This window comes from Electrophorus electricus, chromosome 8 (genome assembly GCF_041902795.1).
Source record: "Electrophorus electricus isolate QZ-2024a chromosome 8, ASM4190279v1, whole genome shotgun sequence".
Taxonomy (NCBI): domain Eukaryota; kingdom Metazoa; phylum Chordata; class Actinopteri; order Gymnotiformes; family Gymnotidae; genus Electrophorus; species Electrophorus electricus.
In genome coordinates this window covers 11467646-11485214 of record NC_137504.1, presented here as the reverse complement: position 1 = coordinate 11485214, position 17569 = coordinate 11467646, and the positions used below count along the sequence as shown (strand labels likewise).

Below are 17569 nucleotides of genomic sequence, written 5' to 3'. Positions count from 1 at the left end.
GCTTCATTTAAATACAGGCAATGGTTCCTTATGTCACACATCTTATTGTTAAAATGGCAAGGAATCCTGGGAAACTCATAAGGTGACATTTCCAGCACTGGGCACCAGGCTACAGGATTACAAAACATCGATATCTTAGGGATATCTTTACAGGACGTTCTCTACCTTCTGTTGTGGGAGTGCTGCACCCTTCACACTCTCATACTCCGCCTTTTTCTTTTCCGTGGGCCACAGGAACAGCGGAAGTCGGATAAGTGACCTCAGTCTGACATTCCAGAATGGCACTGCAAGCAAAGTGCCACGGTATGGCAGTGCACTGTTCTTCAGATTGATGATGTTAAGCAGTACCATGGAGATATCGGATCATTTATGGTATGTGCAGATAATGTAAGTGAGATTAAGAAGATTTAAAAAGACTCCACAACCATGTCAGTAACCCTTTACACATGCTTTTAAAAAAGTATTTCACTTTTGATTACTTCATATACTGCTAATAATATCCCTAAAATGTAATAATAATCCATAGAAACACATTACCTGGAACCATGGACCACAGCCTTCACTGACTCACCTACACGTTCTGCTGGAAGCTGGATTTTCCAAAGATCTAGGCATTGAATTTGATCTCTTGCTCATAGAACTTGAAATCCAATAGAATTCTCATTGACTCAAGCATTATAAACACAGAAGCACCATCATAAATTTGCAGTGCTATTTCTGATTAACAACAGTCATTTTCAGACCATCCAAAGTGTTTTCCAACATACTCTGCTATCAATTTGTTTATATTTAGATGGAGCGCATTATTGCGAATGTCCAGAGTGATTGTCAATTTAAATAAAATGAATGAAGTCCTTTTCAATTACCAGGAAATAAAAAACACTTTTTCACTACTCCAGTTTATTTCTAGGAATATTACTGGAGATGTATTATCTTTTAATTTTCTTTTTTTTCCCTATTCCATTAACTTTAACATAAACATTACATTGCTAAAGAAAAATGCAAGATTGTGCATAATGCTTACAAAGTTATAATTAAGCATTAAGAGAAATTTTGCAACATTTTTTTTTTTTTGAAAACATTTGGATGAAAATGAATTTCTTGTTTCTTGTTTCCATGTTTCTTCTGACCTCAAATCTGATCCTACTGAAAACAGCATTAATGTAGACCTGAAACCTGAAGAGGTCAGGTGAATGCCAGGAATACCACAATCCTTTTTTGGGTTCTGCGAACCATTCAAAATTTAGACCACACTTTGGTGAACTTCTGGAGGCCGCAGGCTTCACTTACTAGTGTGGTTCATCTATAAGCAGTTAGTGCATTCATTCATTCTCTAATCATGTTCACACTTAATTGAATTCCTGAGCCTCTGGCTCGCGGCCTATGGCATTCTCTCTCCAGCTCAGTTCTGCCATTATTAGCTATCGCTTGCAGTTCTGTGGAAGCCATTAACCATCACAGCACAGTAACAAAAAGCTAGGGCACCAGCTCTGTGAGCGCTCTGGACCTGCTTGGCTTGATAATGGGAGCACTGGGTCTAAACTCTAATGTGTTTCACCCTCTTAATTCTCTTTCTCTGACATCTGAGAAGGACAAGAGAAAAGTTGGCACATTATTACTGGATCAATTACTTCAATTGATCCAGTCTGACGTTGTGGATCAAAAGAGCTCGGATCAGCCCCACTTGGTACCAGTAGTGAGGCCGGGCCATTTTGAACCGGGTGGTTCACACTGCGTAGTCTGATCAGAAGTGGCTGCTAGTGGGATACATGTGAAGAACAAGCACTTCCTGGATTGAGTGCTTTATACCAGCACGGGAAATAGCATTGCGGAGACTCATGGGCAGCTGGGCAGATTGGTTAGGGACCTCTCATTCATTCTCGCCATCGTGTGTAAAAATAAATAGTCTGTAAATACATCCAGAACATTGGGTACACACCCTAGGATGAACACGCTCAACGTTGGACACGCACAGCCACTCTCTTGCTATCATACACAGGCATTTCCTACCAGCCACCTCCTCCGCCCTCAGCACTTGCTTTGAAAAAAAAAGGGGGGGGGGGGTCTTGTCAGTGGCTGCTATTAATGGAGGTCAGTGGAAATGGCTCTCTGTGCCTTTTAATAGAACATGTACAACAGTGCCAAGGACCTCTACTGAACAAAAGTGCTCCGAAGGAGACTGCAGGGCCAGTTCCTGAGGCGTTCACTCACATACCACATGCTACTTTGTGCTGCGCTGTCTACGTGAGCTCGCCATCACTGCCCCTGAAAGGACAGAATGAACTGAAACCCATTCATCTCCATTTGTTTGCAAACTCATATTCTTAACTGAGGCAGATCTATAAATTTTGCTCACTGCTTCTTGAAAGGCATCACTGGATCCACCAGCTGTCTAATCCACCAATGGGGACAGCGCCAGAGTTTGGAAGAAAAACTCCAAAAGTGTCGCCACTACATCTTTAATTCAGTCCGGCATAAGACATCTGAAATATGCAAGCTGAGTTGCAATGATTTTTTGTTACAGTGGTGTCAGATGCCCCTCTCCATCCTGACTTCTACAGAATGACTTTTCCTGTCAGGTGCACTTTGTGAAGGGTGCTGCCAGAGTCCATGCAGATGTAAATGCGAGGTGGCAGCGAAAACAAAAGCCAAAACATCCATAATTACCATCAGGTGTCAGAATAGCTTTCTCTAGAACAGTTGTGTCTTTAAAAGAAAACATGTAGTGCTGTCAAGGGCCAAATGTCACGGGCTACGTGTAAGTTCATCAGGAACTTTAGCTTGAGATTGAAGATGAGCCACAACTAAGAAAACAGCACTCTTGTCAAAACATTTCCAACTCAGTCCACCTAGAAACTTTTCAAATTCTATGACTTTGTCAAGTCTGAGATCACCAGGTTTGGTGACCTTTACATGTATAGCACACTCACACACAGAAAGTTCAACAGTCCACCAATTGTCCAAATTCAGTAAATAGTAACAGTAGAAAAACTAAACTGGGTTGTACAAGGTGGACAAAATCTGACAGTAGCACAGGGGATATAAATTCTGACACAGCAGGATGGGGGACAAATACTGACACAGCCTCACAAATCTTATATATAACTTCCACAAATTGTATGCTCTCATGTTCATCTTAAAGCAAAGCCTAATATTTTCTACTTAAGGATGGTTGCCAAGCATCTTGATTTGACATATACCAAACATTTGTCTTCTGGCCTCCTTTTTAATTCTCATGCTGATGAACGGGAGGCCAGAGGTATGTGCGGGCTGAGTGGTTTTGGCCAAAATGGCAGCCAGAGAGGAAACTGTGCTGGGAGGTGCAGTAAGTGTCTCCACACACGTCAAGGGTGGAGCTCGCTGGGGACATGATGGAGCCACCGCTGCTGTCATGTTTTCCGTGACCTTGTCATCCAGCGTTGCCAGTCTGTCCTGTCGTCTTCTGCTAGACACATTTTTTCTTTAAACCTCAAGACACCTAACTGCAGACATATTTTTATTTTCTGTGTAATGGTCATCTTTTTATATTCTAGTCATTTTAAGAAATTCTGATTTTATAAGGAATATTTGTAGGAATTACATAAAACATATATGGGGATGTTTGTGACCCAGCTAAAGTTCAAAGGTTCATACCTTTTGTAAAATTGAATCATTTCATTTCATTAGACTGCAGATGTCTTTGGAGACTCATTGCCATATTACGGGTACTTCCAGAGGGTGGCATTTACCTTCATAATTGATTTTTGGCTAGAAAAGTCTGAATCATTTAGGGAGAATGGGCTTTCAGAGACCTCTATTTATAACAGTTTCATATTAAATAAGAGAGTGTACAAGACCAATAGCTAGCTGGATGAGTCCCTGTGGAATGCACACACTAAAAGGACTGTTTGGTAATTCCGACATGAGAGCTGTGAGGTTTAAAACCTGGGGGGTGCCAGTGTGTCGTGTAACAGCAGTCACTGAGAGGGGAGAGCAGGGGTGATGCATCGGTGAGTGTAATGCACCATCAGGCATTAGCAGGGTTATGTGGCAGAGTGAACCTGTTGGTGTGTGTTTTCAAGTACACTTGAGCATTCAGCAGTGTTGTATGGCCAATAGTTCAATAGCAGGCTAGTTGGGTTTGAGTTAATTACATGCCTTTGCCTTTATCCACTAGGAACTGGCTACAGCTAAGCAATAATAGCAGGGTGGATTTGACATTTAGTTTCATTTAGAGGTCCATTACTCCATTAGAGAATACCTCGCTTTATAGGTCTGATGGTAAAAAAGGGACATAATTGCAAGTAAAACACTAAATTCCTTCTGTTGCTGTCTGTTTGATTGTTTGTCTTTTAAGCACAACGTGATGACAGCTATGTGTCATTCTTGGCGCTCCAAAAGCATTTATGTTCATACCCAACTACAATATATACATTTTTTAAAAAAGGAATAAATAAATTAAGCAGAAAATCCTCCACAGTTAGGAATCCTTGAAGGTGGTTAACTGCTATGTCAGTCTCAAGTTAATAATCTATTATTGCTAGAAGAACAGATTTCAGATCTGCCATCAGGCATCAGGCAGACACATTAAGTGCTGAGTTGACAGTTTGAACTGAAGGTGCGTATCCATCTCTGATCTACTCAATGACTTCTCAGGTCAAGTTAGGTGACAAAGAAGAAAAATATGCTGTAAGAAAGAAAGCCTTTCAAGGCCGGTAAAAGGATTAAAGCAAAATAGGAAATCCCATACAATTTTATTCTCTTCCCTTTAAGCCAAAGACAGAAATGCTGGAAACTTCAAGTTTTTTGTGAGGTTGTAATCAAACACCTAAGAGGCTCATTAGTGCTAATGGGACATCAAGGACTCCTTCGTAATGAAGCCTTAGAGTCAAAAAACCATTATCTGTGATGGGCTTTGCCAATATTGCCATAGTTTAAGGGTGGTCATTAGCCTTCAAGTTGTATGAGCAGACTATACATGTTCCATGTTTTTAAGTAATTATACTTAGCAGGAGGTATTCCGACTGCATTCACAGGACTTGCACAGGAATCATCAGTGGTTCCAGCCATGGCTTTAATGTGAAAGTATAAAAGGTTATGGGGAGTTGGGGTACTGTGAGACTGCGGGGTGGAATTCCACACAGGCTTGGCCTGGATTGTTTAGTTTGGATGTATGATAGATGTTTTGATAGGCTTTACACTGGCTGTTCAGGATGACGCACTTCTCAGTCGTCTATTGTTGGCTTCTCAACGTTTCCTGAAGGGATGCATTGTTCAGGCAAGGAAGCAGCTTTCTCTTGACCTCATTTGAAGATCTGCCATGAAACACGCAACTGGGGATGTATCCAACCTACTAAACATTCGACCACATAGTCTAAGCGGGTTGTATATCAAACCATAACTGTAGCAACACAGCTGCACATAATTCCTTTTTTTACATGTTTGTTAGAAGTTGATCAGTTGAAACATTAAACTGTTTTGCACTAAACATTCATGCCCCAAGTGTTTCATGACTACTACATAAATGGCCAGATATGTCTCGGTTGCTCACAACTAGTGCCAGACGTATTCTTCTGCACTCTGAACACAAATCTAACCTTTGCCTTTCTTTTACACACTGTGGAACCACCCTCTCAGTCAAAGTTGAGAGCACTTGGTACAGTCCAGCGAGAGCAAGGGGGAACGCCTTCCCACTGTTTTCATTATGTCACGAGTCTGAATAAGAGGACTTCATATGAATTAGAATTCTTTCTGTAAACAAGAACTTTGACTAGAGTCATTTTGCTTAAAGTCATAATTTTGTCATGTTTAAAACAATTTATTATGCTTTTTTAATATTTGCGACGGGCAATTCATTTTTTTGTTTGAACTCCTAACAACACGAACTACTCTACAACAATGCTGATAACAAGTAAGTGAAGGTTTTATGCATATTTTCTGTGTTAACCCAGTTTAGTAGTCAGACAAAAAAGATTATTCATATTTATAATTTGTATAACTTACAAAAATGCTTACAAAACCTATGTAATGCATTAATTTTTAAGGCAGAAGGCTGTTTGAACTGTATATCTTTAGTGTTAAGTATCTTTAGTGTTCTGTTAAATTTCCCATGTCAGATTCACATATTAGAACAGTTCTGTCATTGAGGAGCAGAGGCTGGCTTTTGGAGGAGACACTGTAGAAGGTGCAACAGGTTAATGAGCTCAATGTCTATGTTAATTAAGGGCAGAAAGGTTTTGTGAGTAAACAAGTTTGAACCATTTAATCATTTTGATCTGGTAGAACTTCCTCAATTTGTTTAGGTTCCATCCAAAGATAGATTTTTGTTGCTGGCATAGTTGTTAAACCTTTTAAAGACAGAAAAAAAAGATTGATCCATAATATAATCCATAAACAGTATCTTCCTGTTTATAAGACTCTCACCAGCAAATAATGTTCTATGTAATTTGTTAACACCTTACAGAAAAAGAAAACCCATATTTACAGTGTATGCTGGAAGATTTCCATTTGTATTACAATACAAATATTAAATAGGTAGTCTGATTTAACTGTTGTAAGATGCACTGAAATTTCAAAACTACACATTTCAGTGTAGATAATCTAATCTTAAAGAAGGACCACAGGTGCTCTGTTCATTGGGCCCAGCTGTGCAGATTGTTGTTAGCAACCAGAGGCAACAACAGAGCAATGATGCTCATGACCTAATGCTGCTCTACCTGCCAAACCTGGTAAGAGCACAGGGGAATGCATGCACCCACATCAGACCTGTCACTGACAAAATTTTACATGTGATGGAAAGAGAGAGAGCATCTGGCTTCAAAGCCATGAAAAACACTGGATTTTTATTTCGCCATTTCTAACCCTCTGTGTCCTGTCAAGTGTATGTGGGATGGTTGAGAATGCAATGAACCATCACCGTAATTAAGTTGTTTGTCTTATTGTGTCCTCCTGATTATGACATTGCAGTGAATACTATTATTCTTGAAATAAGGTTCTGACAGCTGAGGTTAACCTCCTAACAACATGGGTAATTACATGAAATGACTGAATTTCTGGCAGAACCACTGTAGCATTGGTCCCTTTAGTTCCAAGACTGTGGCGGCTAATTTAAGAGCTGCAATTGGAATCAATTTCAATAAACATTCAACAGTTGCTCCTTCTCTGCAAGCTAAAGCAGATTTTAAAAAAGCTGTTCATTTGTGGGCTTTCATATGTATGTGTTGTAAGTTTTCAAAACCTGTCAATAAACTGTGGTCCAAGTCTGAGATTTGGGGAGATTATGTGTCTCTGCCGCTTAGGAAACACAGGCCGCTGTTAGGCAGGATTATGCACCGTTTCATCTGCACCCAACTCTGTGCGTTGGAGTCTGCTCATTTTGCTTCTGGAATGTTGGGAAGCTTAACACCGCTTCCCAAGCTTCTGAAACTCTCTCTCATGGGGCACCTTCCTAAAGTATTTGGAAAGCTTAAGGATGCCCCGCCCACTCTCAGTCGAGATGTGTGCAAGGTTAAAACCACATGGGCTGTCAGCAGAAAACAAGATGCTGTCACTGATGCTGTTCTCATGTCAATCAACTTGGGGTCACTCAGGCAAATGTAGGCATTTATGGCATCTGCCGAAGCTCCACGGGACCCACTGTAACTCTTTATCAATGGGGCGCGTCCCTGTGTATGCCGCCTGCTAAGGGGATGAAGAAGGATGGGGGGAATGGGTGTTGGTGGGATGGGGAGAGGGAATGCTGTTTGAACTGCAGCCCCTCCAGGGTGACGGATGCTAATCAAGTGTGGGTTTTGTGTGTGCACACAGCCCACAGTCCAGGCAGCACGTACCACCAGCAGACAAGGCCCTTCCAGGCTCTTCAGATGCTTGGAGGTTTCCGGAGGCTTTCAGGGCGGGAATGGGTTATGATCGCACGCTACATCCGTTATCAGTGTCCAAGCACTAAGACCGTGCTTTCCTGTAGAGCCGCTTGGGGTATTTGGAAAAGGAAGTTCCCTTCCCTGTTAGCTTGCAATGAGGGAGGCCTGCTTGATACCATCTTAGCCAAGTGTGTGTAATCCCTACACAAGAGCATGTGCAGGGGAATGCTGTCCTTGTATACAGCAACTGCTTCAGGGCCAAAGCCTGGAACAGCATATCACAGACCAAAAATGTTACCTGGTGATATCATCACCTCGTCCCTCCATGTGTGTGGATACACACACACACACACACACACAAAGTCTCACAGCCCCCTTTTCCACAGCTTTAGCGATTCACAGCTGCAGCGGGAGGTCCCGGCGGCTCATTTATTCGGGACATGATCTGGCTGCCTGGTTGCACCAGTGGGCCACGGCAGCATGGGCAGGACATGGCAGGGGGCTGACCCACTCATGGGCCCTCCACAAAGGCAGACCGCATGGATCCGAGCATGTCACACACTCCGCCCTCCCGTCCACCCTCCATCCACTGTTTACATATCAGAGCCATCTGCTCTATGTAGCTGCCGGTCCAGTGGTCTTGCCCTGACCCTGTGGTTGCCTGTGAGAAAGGCACTGGCAGTGGGGCTTTATGGCTCACCGGCCAGCGACGATGGAAGGATTTGTTTCCACCATCTGTTCCTGGCTGCGCCTCGCTAGGAAAGAGTCCACAAAGCTGAAAGGAAATGGGTGGCAGAGGAACAGCAGGATGTGATGAAGTTTGAGTCCAAGGGATTGGCTGCTTCACCATCCCTCCATCCACCACGTCAATGGAGACGACATTCAATTAGCAGCAAATTAGGCTACTCCCTCACAGCACAGGAATTGAATGAAATAATGGGGAAAGACAAGAAGGCATAAAAGAATGGCTTTGTGGGCTGATAAGTTGGAGGGAATGGCAAAAAGTTTGTCTTTCAATTAAAAAGTAAATTCAATTAAAGGGTAATAATGTTTTGAATTCTCTTTAATGTTTGCTTGGTTAAAACAGCAATTAGAAGTGACTCGTTTTATATGCACCGCTTCTCTTTGTAGAGATTGAAGTGAAGGAGGCTTGTGATTGGCTCAGAGCAGCTGGCTTCCCCCAGTATGCACAGCTCTTCAAAGGTAAATATTTATTTGCAAAATGCCTAGTTGTGTTTTACGATCAACTGAGCGTAGCTCTAACCGCATGCGCACTAATCAGCGGCAAACACGTTCACACAGCAATTCCTTTCGCCTTGTTTGCTTTCCAGATTGCCGCTTCCCCATTGACATAGACTGGGTGAAGAGTGATCATGAATTCCTGGATACTGATTCTATAGACTCTCTCTGCAGGTAGGGGGATTTATTCTCCCTGGTAGTAGAAGTCAGTTATATACGTCTTGGCAAATCATGAGGGTGAAGTTTTAGGGAAGACACTGTGACACTCAGATTGTTTGACCACCATGCTTTTTTTCTGCTTCCAGGAGATTAGGCACGTTAAACAAATGTGTTGAGATGAAGCTGGAACTGGGCAGATGCAAACGGAGGGTGAGTTTCAGAAGAATACATCTGAGCGCCACCTTTATATGTAAATAAAAGCATTGCAGAGAATAAACTTTCACAGAAGCACACAAACATCTGGAATGCTGTTCTATGAAAGTTTCACTCATACTTCCTTCCCATAATTACTTGATGAAAAAGCAATAAAAGGCTGGCATGAACTTCAAAGCCTCAAAGACTATCTTAAGTGTTAGAGTTCTTCCTAACACATGATTATTCTCTCACATGTTAGTCCTGCTATCCACATTATGCAAAACCCACTCCTACCCATTTCTCCTTCATCCAGAGTGAGGATGGTGAGTATGAGGAACTATATGCCATCAGCCCTAAGTGGTCCTATGACAGGAAGACTAGGTGCTGGATTCGAATGGATGGTATGGACTTCCTGCCATCTGCGGACATCCCTGCCTCCAGCCTGAGGCAATCGCGAAGTTGCGAGGCTTCTTTGTGGGATGGTGGCGAGCACCACGAGACCCTCTCCACGCACAGCTCCAGCAGCGGTGACAGTGATGGGGGAGCCAGTGCCCACAGGTCCCCCAGAGAGACCAGGATGAGCCGAAGCTCCTCCTCATCGACCTTCAAGCCCCAGTCCCCTGATGGCCCCTGCAGTGGGCCACCGTCCCCCAGCGAGCCTGAGAGCATGCATGGAGAAGAGTGCTTTCCTGACAGGCTGTCTCTTAAGAAGGGCCAAGGCCTGCTCCGGAAGGTGGAGAAGCTAAGGCTCCGGGGATCCACTCAGTGGTCTCACGGCCGCAACGAGCGAGGCCACTTAGTCATCAGTAGTCCTGTGATACAGGAGGGCCAGGGTGAGGGCATGCTTGAGCAGCTTAATGCCGTGGGGCTGCGGGACAAGCCTAGCAGCCCAGCATCATGCTCACCGCCTTCAGGCTGCAGCAGCAGTCCATCTGAGAACAGCAGTGTTGCCAGCACACCAAGCCCCATTGCAAAGGTCCGCAGCAACTGCAAGCCTCTAGACTTGTGCGGTCAGGTGAGAGAGCACCCCCACTTGGGCGAGCGGGAGCTACACACACGTGACCTCAATGCCAACGCCATCTTCAAGATTCCGCCCGGGCACAAGCCAGGCACGTTCCCCACTGCCCTGGGCCACAGTGCCATCCTCCCTCCCATTGACAACACCTCCGTCAACTGGAGAACTGGGAGCTTCCATGGCTACCGCGGCCGCAGGTGCAGAAGCAGCAGCTCCAAAGAACTGGAGCCAGTCTGTAGCCCCTTGGCAACGTATGACCACCGCGTCAGCATTTACGACAATGTCCCGGACAATCTGCAAATCATGGACGACGACGTGTTCTCAGCCATGGACAGCGTCATGGAGCGGATTAGCGGACTGCAGCAGCTGGTCACCTCCTGGACAGAGAAACTGTCTGAAGATGGAGATTCTGACTTCTCCCACTCCAGCTCACCTTCACCCTCCTCTCTGACTGACATCCATCTGGAGATCAAAGAGCCGGGCGAAGCAGATCAGACACGCCCAGAGCAAAGCTACGACAAGAGCTCATGGGCACTGACGCACACCCATCAGCGCAGCAAATACCCTTCTCGGTAAGACACAGTCGCACAGCCCGTAAAAAACCAAAAGCTTCAAACAGGTCTGCTGCTTCACACTAGTGGTGTGACAAAGGAAGCAGATAATAATCTCCTTCTCCAATCCATAGCAAATGCTTTCTTACCATATGCAATCAGACTGGATATTAATCATGCTGGTTTATGGTTTTCTGCACTCTAGCACACAGAAGCTTCTCTGGTCCAGTGAACAGGCCTTCACAGCAAATGCAGCCAAGCCGGGCGCAGAGGCCCAGCTCGCCCCAAGCATCTCTGTGCTGCGGAGGCTCAGTTTGCTTCGGCTCACATCTCTGATGGACAAGCACTCCCCCTTCAGCAAGCAAGGCTGGAACTGGTAAGTCAGGCGAAGAGAGATAAAGAGAAGGGAGGGATAAAGAAACAAGGGTGAAATGAAGGGAGAGGAGAGGAAAGGGTAGTCCAACTGAGCACCCGTGTGTGAGTGAGCGAGACAGAGAGTTAGAGTGTGAGAGTGAGATGGAAAGAACAAGTGAGCGTGAATGAGCAAGAGAGTGTTAGTGAGTGAGAGAGCGAGACCTGTTTGGAGATTCCGTCATTATTTATAGAGTTGCAACTTTGGCAGACAAAACAGGAGGTTTCAAGAGTGGTGCACTTAAAAAGGGAGAGCGAAGCCTTTCCCCTCAACTGCATGACAAAGTACAGTGCATGGCTATAATCACAGCATAGGTTCTTCATCAGAAACTTTTCTCTCAGCTTTTGGAGGAAGCTTGTGACACAAAATTTCATTTCAAGCAAAAAGAAATGTCTGCTGTGGTACTTTTTGGTCTGCGCAGACCCTGAAGATCTCCTCAGCTGTCCACCTTCCCAGAAGTTGCTTCAGAGTCTGCATGAAAGGGTTCAGAGCTTAGCAATCCTGATGCTTACTGATCACAATGTACAAGTAAGCTCCTTCAGCATTTGTTGGTTGGGATGTAAACACAGAAGTTTACACCTGCCTGGATGGAAATAAAACGGAAGCTTGTTTTTATCACTTGGTGGTTGATAGCAGTGACCATAGATATCTCCACATAGGAAATGCACAGCCCCACCAGCTTGTCTATGAACTATTGCCCTTAGTTCCTATTTGCCATTTAGTCATTGTTTGGTGGTGGGTTTTTTTTTTTACATTCTTAAACATTTCAGATCTGCATCTCTGACTCCCCAAGGAACAATTAATAATCCATTTGACATTATGCATTTGTGTACTGATCTGGAGTAAAACTGATTGACTAAGGCAAAAAGGACAGTATAATTGACTTTTTGAGAAGAGAGTAATTGGTCTATTTGCTTTAACAACCATTGAGCTAACTACAAAAGAAAGAAATAACCTTTTTAAGTCCCCTATCCTCACCCAAACCATGGTCTACACACACACACGCACGCACGCACGCACGCACGCACGCACGCACGCACACACACACACACACACATACATACATACATACATACATACATATATATATATATATATATATATATATATATATATATATATATATATATATATATAATATATTGATCTCTTGCTTGAGCATCCAGTACTTGACTTTAGATAAGTCTTGCCTGGCGCCTGCTGCAGTCCAGAAACTTCTCTCTCTCGTCTCTTCTCGAAAAGACAATATCAGCTGCTGGCTATTAATAAACAAATGGAAGTCAGGGTCCTCTTGCATAAAGACAATCATATTCAGTCACAAGTGGAACATCTTTGGGCTAATGAAACAAGGTGGATGCCAACATTAAAGTGTGAAGGCCAGATTGGAAATGAAGGACTAATGGAAAGCAATGTGATCAAGATTACTATATTATATTAAAATTTGTGGTGGGGCTGGTCAGCTCCTGCAGGTTGAGATTGGACTGGCTTTGAAGTTTTGTCGGGTGGTGCTTGAACCTGATTTATATAGAAATAATTAAATGCATCCCTTAAATTGCTGTCAGGTTATCTCCTCAGCTGCACAGCTTGTAACCACAGCAGTCAGTTCACTAGTTAATGAAAACGGGCTTTCCAGAATGTAAATCAATATGAGCCAATGTGGACAGTCCGAAATTCATCATCAGCCCTTCACTAACAGCTCAATATGTATTCAAGGATTATAACCACCATGCCCACTTTAATTGCTTTATTTCTTTAATACTGGCTTCCTCTGGCTTTCAAACACTCTGTAAAGAGAAAATTCCAAGGAGCTTACTGCAGCAGACAAATGAAATGTCAAATTTGCACACTCATAAACAGACTTGGTGCACAAGAGATGCTTCTGTCAAGGGATATTAAGCAATTCAAAAACCTTCTCACAGGGCTGCTAAGAAGAAATCCATGTTTACAGTAGTGCATACGCAGGACATGCTGCATATATGTGGCAGCTAATGGTCTAATAGGACTCATGTTTTCCCACTGTAGGACGGTGCCCAAAGTGTACAGAAAGGTAAAGGCATCTGAGCATAAGGGCAGGAAGGTGTTCGGGGTGCCTTTGCTCCACAGTGTCCAGCAGTCAGGAAAGCCTCTGCCCCCAAGCATCCTCAGAGCTATGGAGTACTTAAAGACCGAATGTCTGGATCAGGTGAGCTTCCCCACCATCCATAAAAGCTGTAAACATTAGGTGACATGATTTTTGGCTGATGCCAAAGCAGCTAATGACCTTGGACTTAATGCTTATTTCAATTATTTGTTTAAAACTGATTCATTAAGCACTGCTATGATCATAGAGACATGTTTTATCAAGTAAGTAACATGTATGTTTGACAGGTTGGCCTCTTCCGGAAATCTGGGCTCAAATCCCGAATTCAGTACCTGAGGGACATGGTAGAGGCTGACCCTGACAACTTTTCCTTTGAGGACCAGTCGGCCTTTGACGTAGCCGACATGTTGAAGCAATATTTCCGAGACCTGCCTGAGCCGATCTTCTCAAGCAAGCTGTGCGAGAGCTTCCTGCACATCTACCAGTGTAAGCATTCCAAGGCAGACTACCTATCATACTAAAGCTTTATAGTGGTACTGCAAAAACAAGTGCATTCAATTTACTTCAACATAGAAGATTACATCATCATCATAATCATCATTTCACATTCTGACCTGACACCTGGCTTTCCAAACATTGGGTCCATGTCAAGACTTATTGCAATGCATCCATCTCATCCAATCACAGACTTCCCAAAGGATCAGCAGTTTGCGGCGGCCCAGGCAGCAATCTTCCTCCTGCCAGATGAAAACAGGGAAGCCCTTCAGAGCCTGCTCTTCTTCCTCCAAGACGTGGTGGCCTGTGTGCAAGAAAACCAAATGACCCCCACCAATATTGCAGTGTGTCTGGCACCTTCTCTGTTCCATCTCAACGTTCTCAAGAGAGACTGCACCAGCTCCAGGTACTCTGAGGTTGCCAATGAGAACAAGAAATGTCTGTTATTCTCACAATTAACTCTCCATAATATAATGTAATGCTGAGTGCATATGCTAGGTTGCCTCAAGTGTTTTATGTATTTTTACCAACAATGGACATTTTTATTCTAATTGGTTCCACGTTTTCTTGCAACATTAAGAACTTATTTTGTGGGGCATTTCTACACAATAAAGATTGCATTACTTCCAAAGTCCATTTTCAATGTTTTGCAACACTTTTTCACCCAAGGGATACTTATGTAACACATCACAGTCCCACATCTGCCTTTAATTTCATCAAGATGAGCCAAATATATTTGTAATGCTCCTCAACTGGCTGAATACTTAGAAGAGAGCTAAGAAAGAGAGAGATTTTATAAAAATTATTAATATTTCAAATTAGCACTTCTTTGAACTCCATTTTTTTTTGCCCTCAGGGTTTAGGCACAACTGTTCACCACACCAAGTTATCTCCAGTTGCTGGCTGTGTTGTCCTGGGACACTATAAATACTTAGCACTTGCCCTGTCCACTCCCCTATCCTATTCCGTTGCGTTTAGAGAGGACAGGCCAAGATAACCATTTTTTTTGGGCGGGGGTGGGTGGCTCAGATGAAATTGTCACTGCCAGGCCCCAGAGAGTAAACATATTCAGGCAGCTGATACAGGACCAATTGAGCGAGTTCCACCATCTTAGCGAGCCAGCTGTTGCAGTGCCAGTCAGCGCCTTCTGCCTAGCTGCTGAGGTCTGGGTGGAGTGCTGTGAACTGGTGCACTGCAGATTGATATCTGTTCTGTGGTTAGTTGCTGAGTGCCATTAGGAGAAACACTGGGGAAAAGAATTAGGGGACTGTGGGAAAGAGAAAGGATAAAACAAAGTAACAGTAACAGTGCCTCCATCAACTTTATCCAACACCTTGATATTCTTTTGAAAATAATACGCAAAAGGGAAAAATTCACTTCTTATCATATCGGTACCCTCTTATGTAAGTCTTTCACAAGAGGAAGGAACAATACTAACTTGGAACTCTGCAAAGCATGCCAGCCGGACACTGTGTGACAGCTGTAATGTTTAGGAAGTTTCCTGTTTTTCGGGCACAGGTCAAGCCAAAGGAAGTACAGCTTGGGGAGGCCAGACCAGAGGGATCTGAGTGAGAATCTGGCTGCTACTCAGGGACTGGCCCATATGGTGACTGAGTGCATCCGACTCTTCCAGGTACTGTATTCATTTCTGTGTGATACAATCTGCTTTTCTGGTGTTTTTAGTGGAAACATATACTGATAAACTGGGCACAAAAATAAGGTCCGAATGAACTTTTGAAAAAATGAAATTACACACTGTGGCATTTAGTTAATGATGTCCAAAAATCTGTAAACAGTTCTGTAGAAATGCTAAATGTTTATTCAAACACACACACGCACGCACGCATGTACCCATACACACATTTTGCTAACTCTGTAGGTCATTGAGTTTTAATCCCTAAATACCACTTGTGCGTCAGACTAAATCTTACATTGATACAGATGCCACACTACTGGGAGGAACAGAACCCAAGCACCTTTTGCGAAGACATCCTTAATATGGATGGGAGCTTCAGCTCTCATCTGTGCAGTGATGAGACTGATCTGGCAGACCGTTCCAGACTGGACCTCTGTGTACAGCAGCTCATCAGGGAGGCCAGGGAGAAGCCCAAAGGCTGGGTCACCTGCTCCACATCCGACCACGTGGATGTGGCATTTAAAAAGGCGAGTGCTAATTTGTCCCAACATCCAGATAGAGTGAGCCGGATAGTGTGTGAGGGACCTTGCGTGTTCCCAAGGAGAATGGAGGGCAGATGGTAACCCAGAGTGCCTCTGTCGCAGGTGGAGGACGGCTACCCCTTGCCACTGTGGAGGGGGGTGGTGGATGTGGACGCTTCGCAGCACGATGTCCTCCAGCGCGTCCTGAGGGAAACAGGGCAATGGCAGAGTGACTTGGAGCACAGCGAGGTGGTGGAGACCTTGGACAAGCAGGCAGAAGTCTATGAGTACACCCTGCAGGCAGCTGGGGCTAGGCCACCACTGCAGCATGTGCTGCTTAGGTAATGAGCCACCTACTGGCTTTGAGTGCCTCTGCGTAATTGCTGGTACTAATGTGCAGAAGCTCTCCATGTAGCTGCAGTTCCGCAGTTATTGAGGAAAAGAAATCAAAATGTCATCAGTTTTTTGTTTGCAGTTCAGGATATTTGTTAAGACAAAGGAACAAGGCAGAAGCAATATGATCCTTCACAAAGCAAAGTCAGGAGAACATTTGTCTTTTTGCAAATTTGGAAAGGTGCCCTTGTGTAATTCCTTGTGTTAATACCAGGGAGGCCTAGAGTGACATGTCAAAAGCAGGTTGCTAGCATGAATAAGTACAACCACACAAATGTATTTGCCATGGGTCTCATCCAAGTTTAATTCACCTAGTCTGTGACAAATGAGTGCAATAGAGAAAATTCCCCTGGCACCAGTAACTTACAACATGCCTGCCATGTCATATGGAATCCTGTTTACTGCTGCTGTAGTTGCATGCAAGCAATCCCACAGCTCAAGAAGACAACAGCAGTGTTCAGCTCGTATGGGCCACAGAGCAACTGAACCTCTCGCCTTCTCAACCTGCAGGACCTGGAACTCCGATCCCTCCTCAGGACCATTATTTGTGGCGGCCACTTCGGTGGAACATGGCGACATCCCAGCCAGGGGGGTCATAGCTCAAGTGCTCTGCTCTCTGTTTCTGGTGGAGCCGATGGGGGCAAAAAGGTCACGGCTCACATACTTCTGCCGGATGGATACCAGGTGAGGAGCACAGGTCTAAGTGAAAAAGCATGGGGTGGGGTTATGAAGCATGAGGAGTAAAGATAAATAGCCCCAAGGGAATTTCTTCTGTAGAGGTGAGCAATTCATTGCCAGCATGACTCTTGTGATCTGAAGGCTCTTGCAAATGCAAACTTTGAAGTAGAATAATCAAAACACGCGGCTATAATACATAAAGTAGTGGGAAAACTGAGATGCACACCTAGGGATGTGTTGTGACAGTGAAATCCTGCAGCAGTAAAAATATTGTGCTACCTGCACCTACCTAGCTCACAGGTTTGGGAATGTAAGTGAAGAAACACTATATATTTTTCTGATTGCACAGTATGTTTT

The 17569-nt window shown here is 44.0% G+C and overlaps 1 protein-coding gene across 3 annotated transcripts in view; it reads left to right on the top strand.

Annotated features, from left to right (window-relative positions):
- si:dkeyp-23e4.3 (rho GTPase-activating protein 7) overlaps nucleotides 1-17569 on the top strand; it is a 44585-nt gene that overhangs the window by 25290 nt on the left and 1726 nt on the right. Inside the window, exons 1-13 of one of the 3 annotated variants that reach the window (XM_027000104.3) lie at nucleotides 5671-5890; nucleotides 8970-9041; nucleotides 9170-9251; nucleotides 9383-9446; nucleotides 9745-11018; nucleotides 11203-11373; nucleotides 13432-13591; nucleotides 13777-13975; nucleotides 14177-14390; nucleotides 15503-15617; nucleotides 15926-16147; nucleotides 16265-16482; nucleotides 17045-17218. In XM_027000104.3, the coding sequence (XP_026855905.2) occupies nucleotides 5878-5890; nucleotides 8970-9041; nucleotides 9170-9251; nucleotides 9383-9446; nucleotides 9745-11018; nucleotides 11203-11373; nucleotides 13432-13591; nucleotides 13777-13975; nucleotides 14177-14390; nucleotides 15503-15617; nucleotides 15926-16147; nucleotides 16265-16482; nucleotides 17045-17218 (2978 nt within the window). In that variant the 5' untranslated portion in view covers nucleotides 5671-5877. Of the gene's footprint in view, nucleotides 1-5670; nucleotides 5891-8969; nucleotides 9042-9169; nucleotides 9252-9382; nucleotides 9447-9744; nucleotides 11019-11202; nucleotides 11374-13431; nucleotides 13592-13776; nucleotides 13976-14176; nucleotides 14391-15502; nucleotides 15618-15925; nucleotides 16148-16264; nucleotides 16483-17044; nucleotides 17219-17569 lie in introns of those variants that run through there. The other 2 variants (XM_027000105.3, XM_081718825.1) reach the window with 2 other exon arrangements.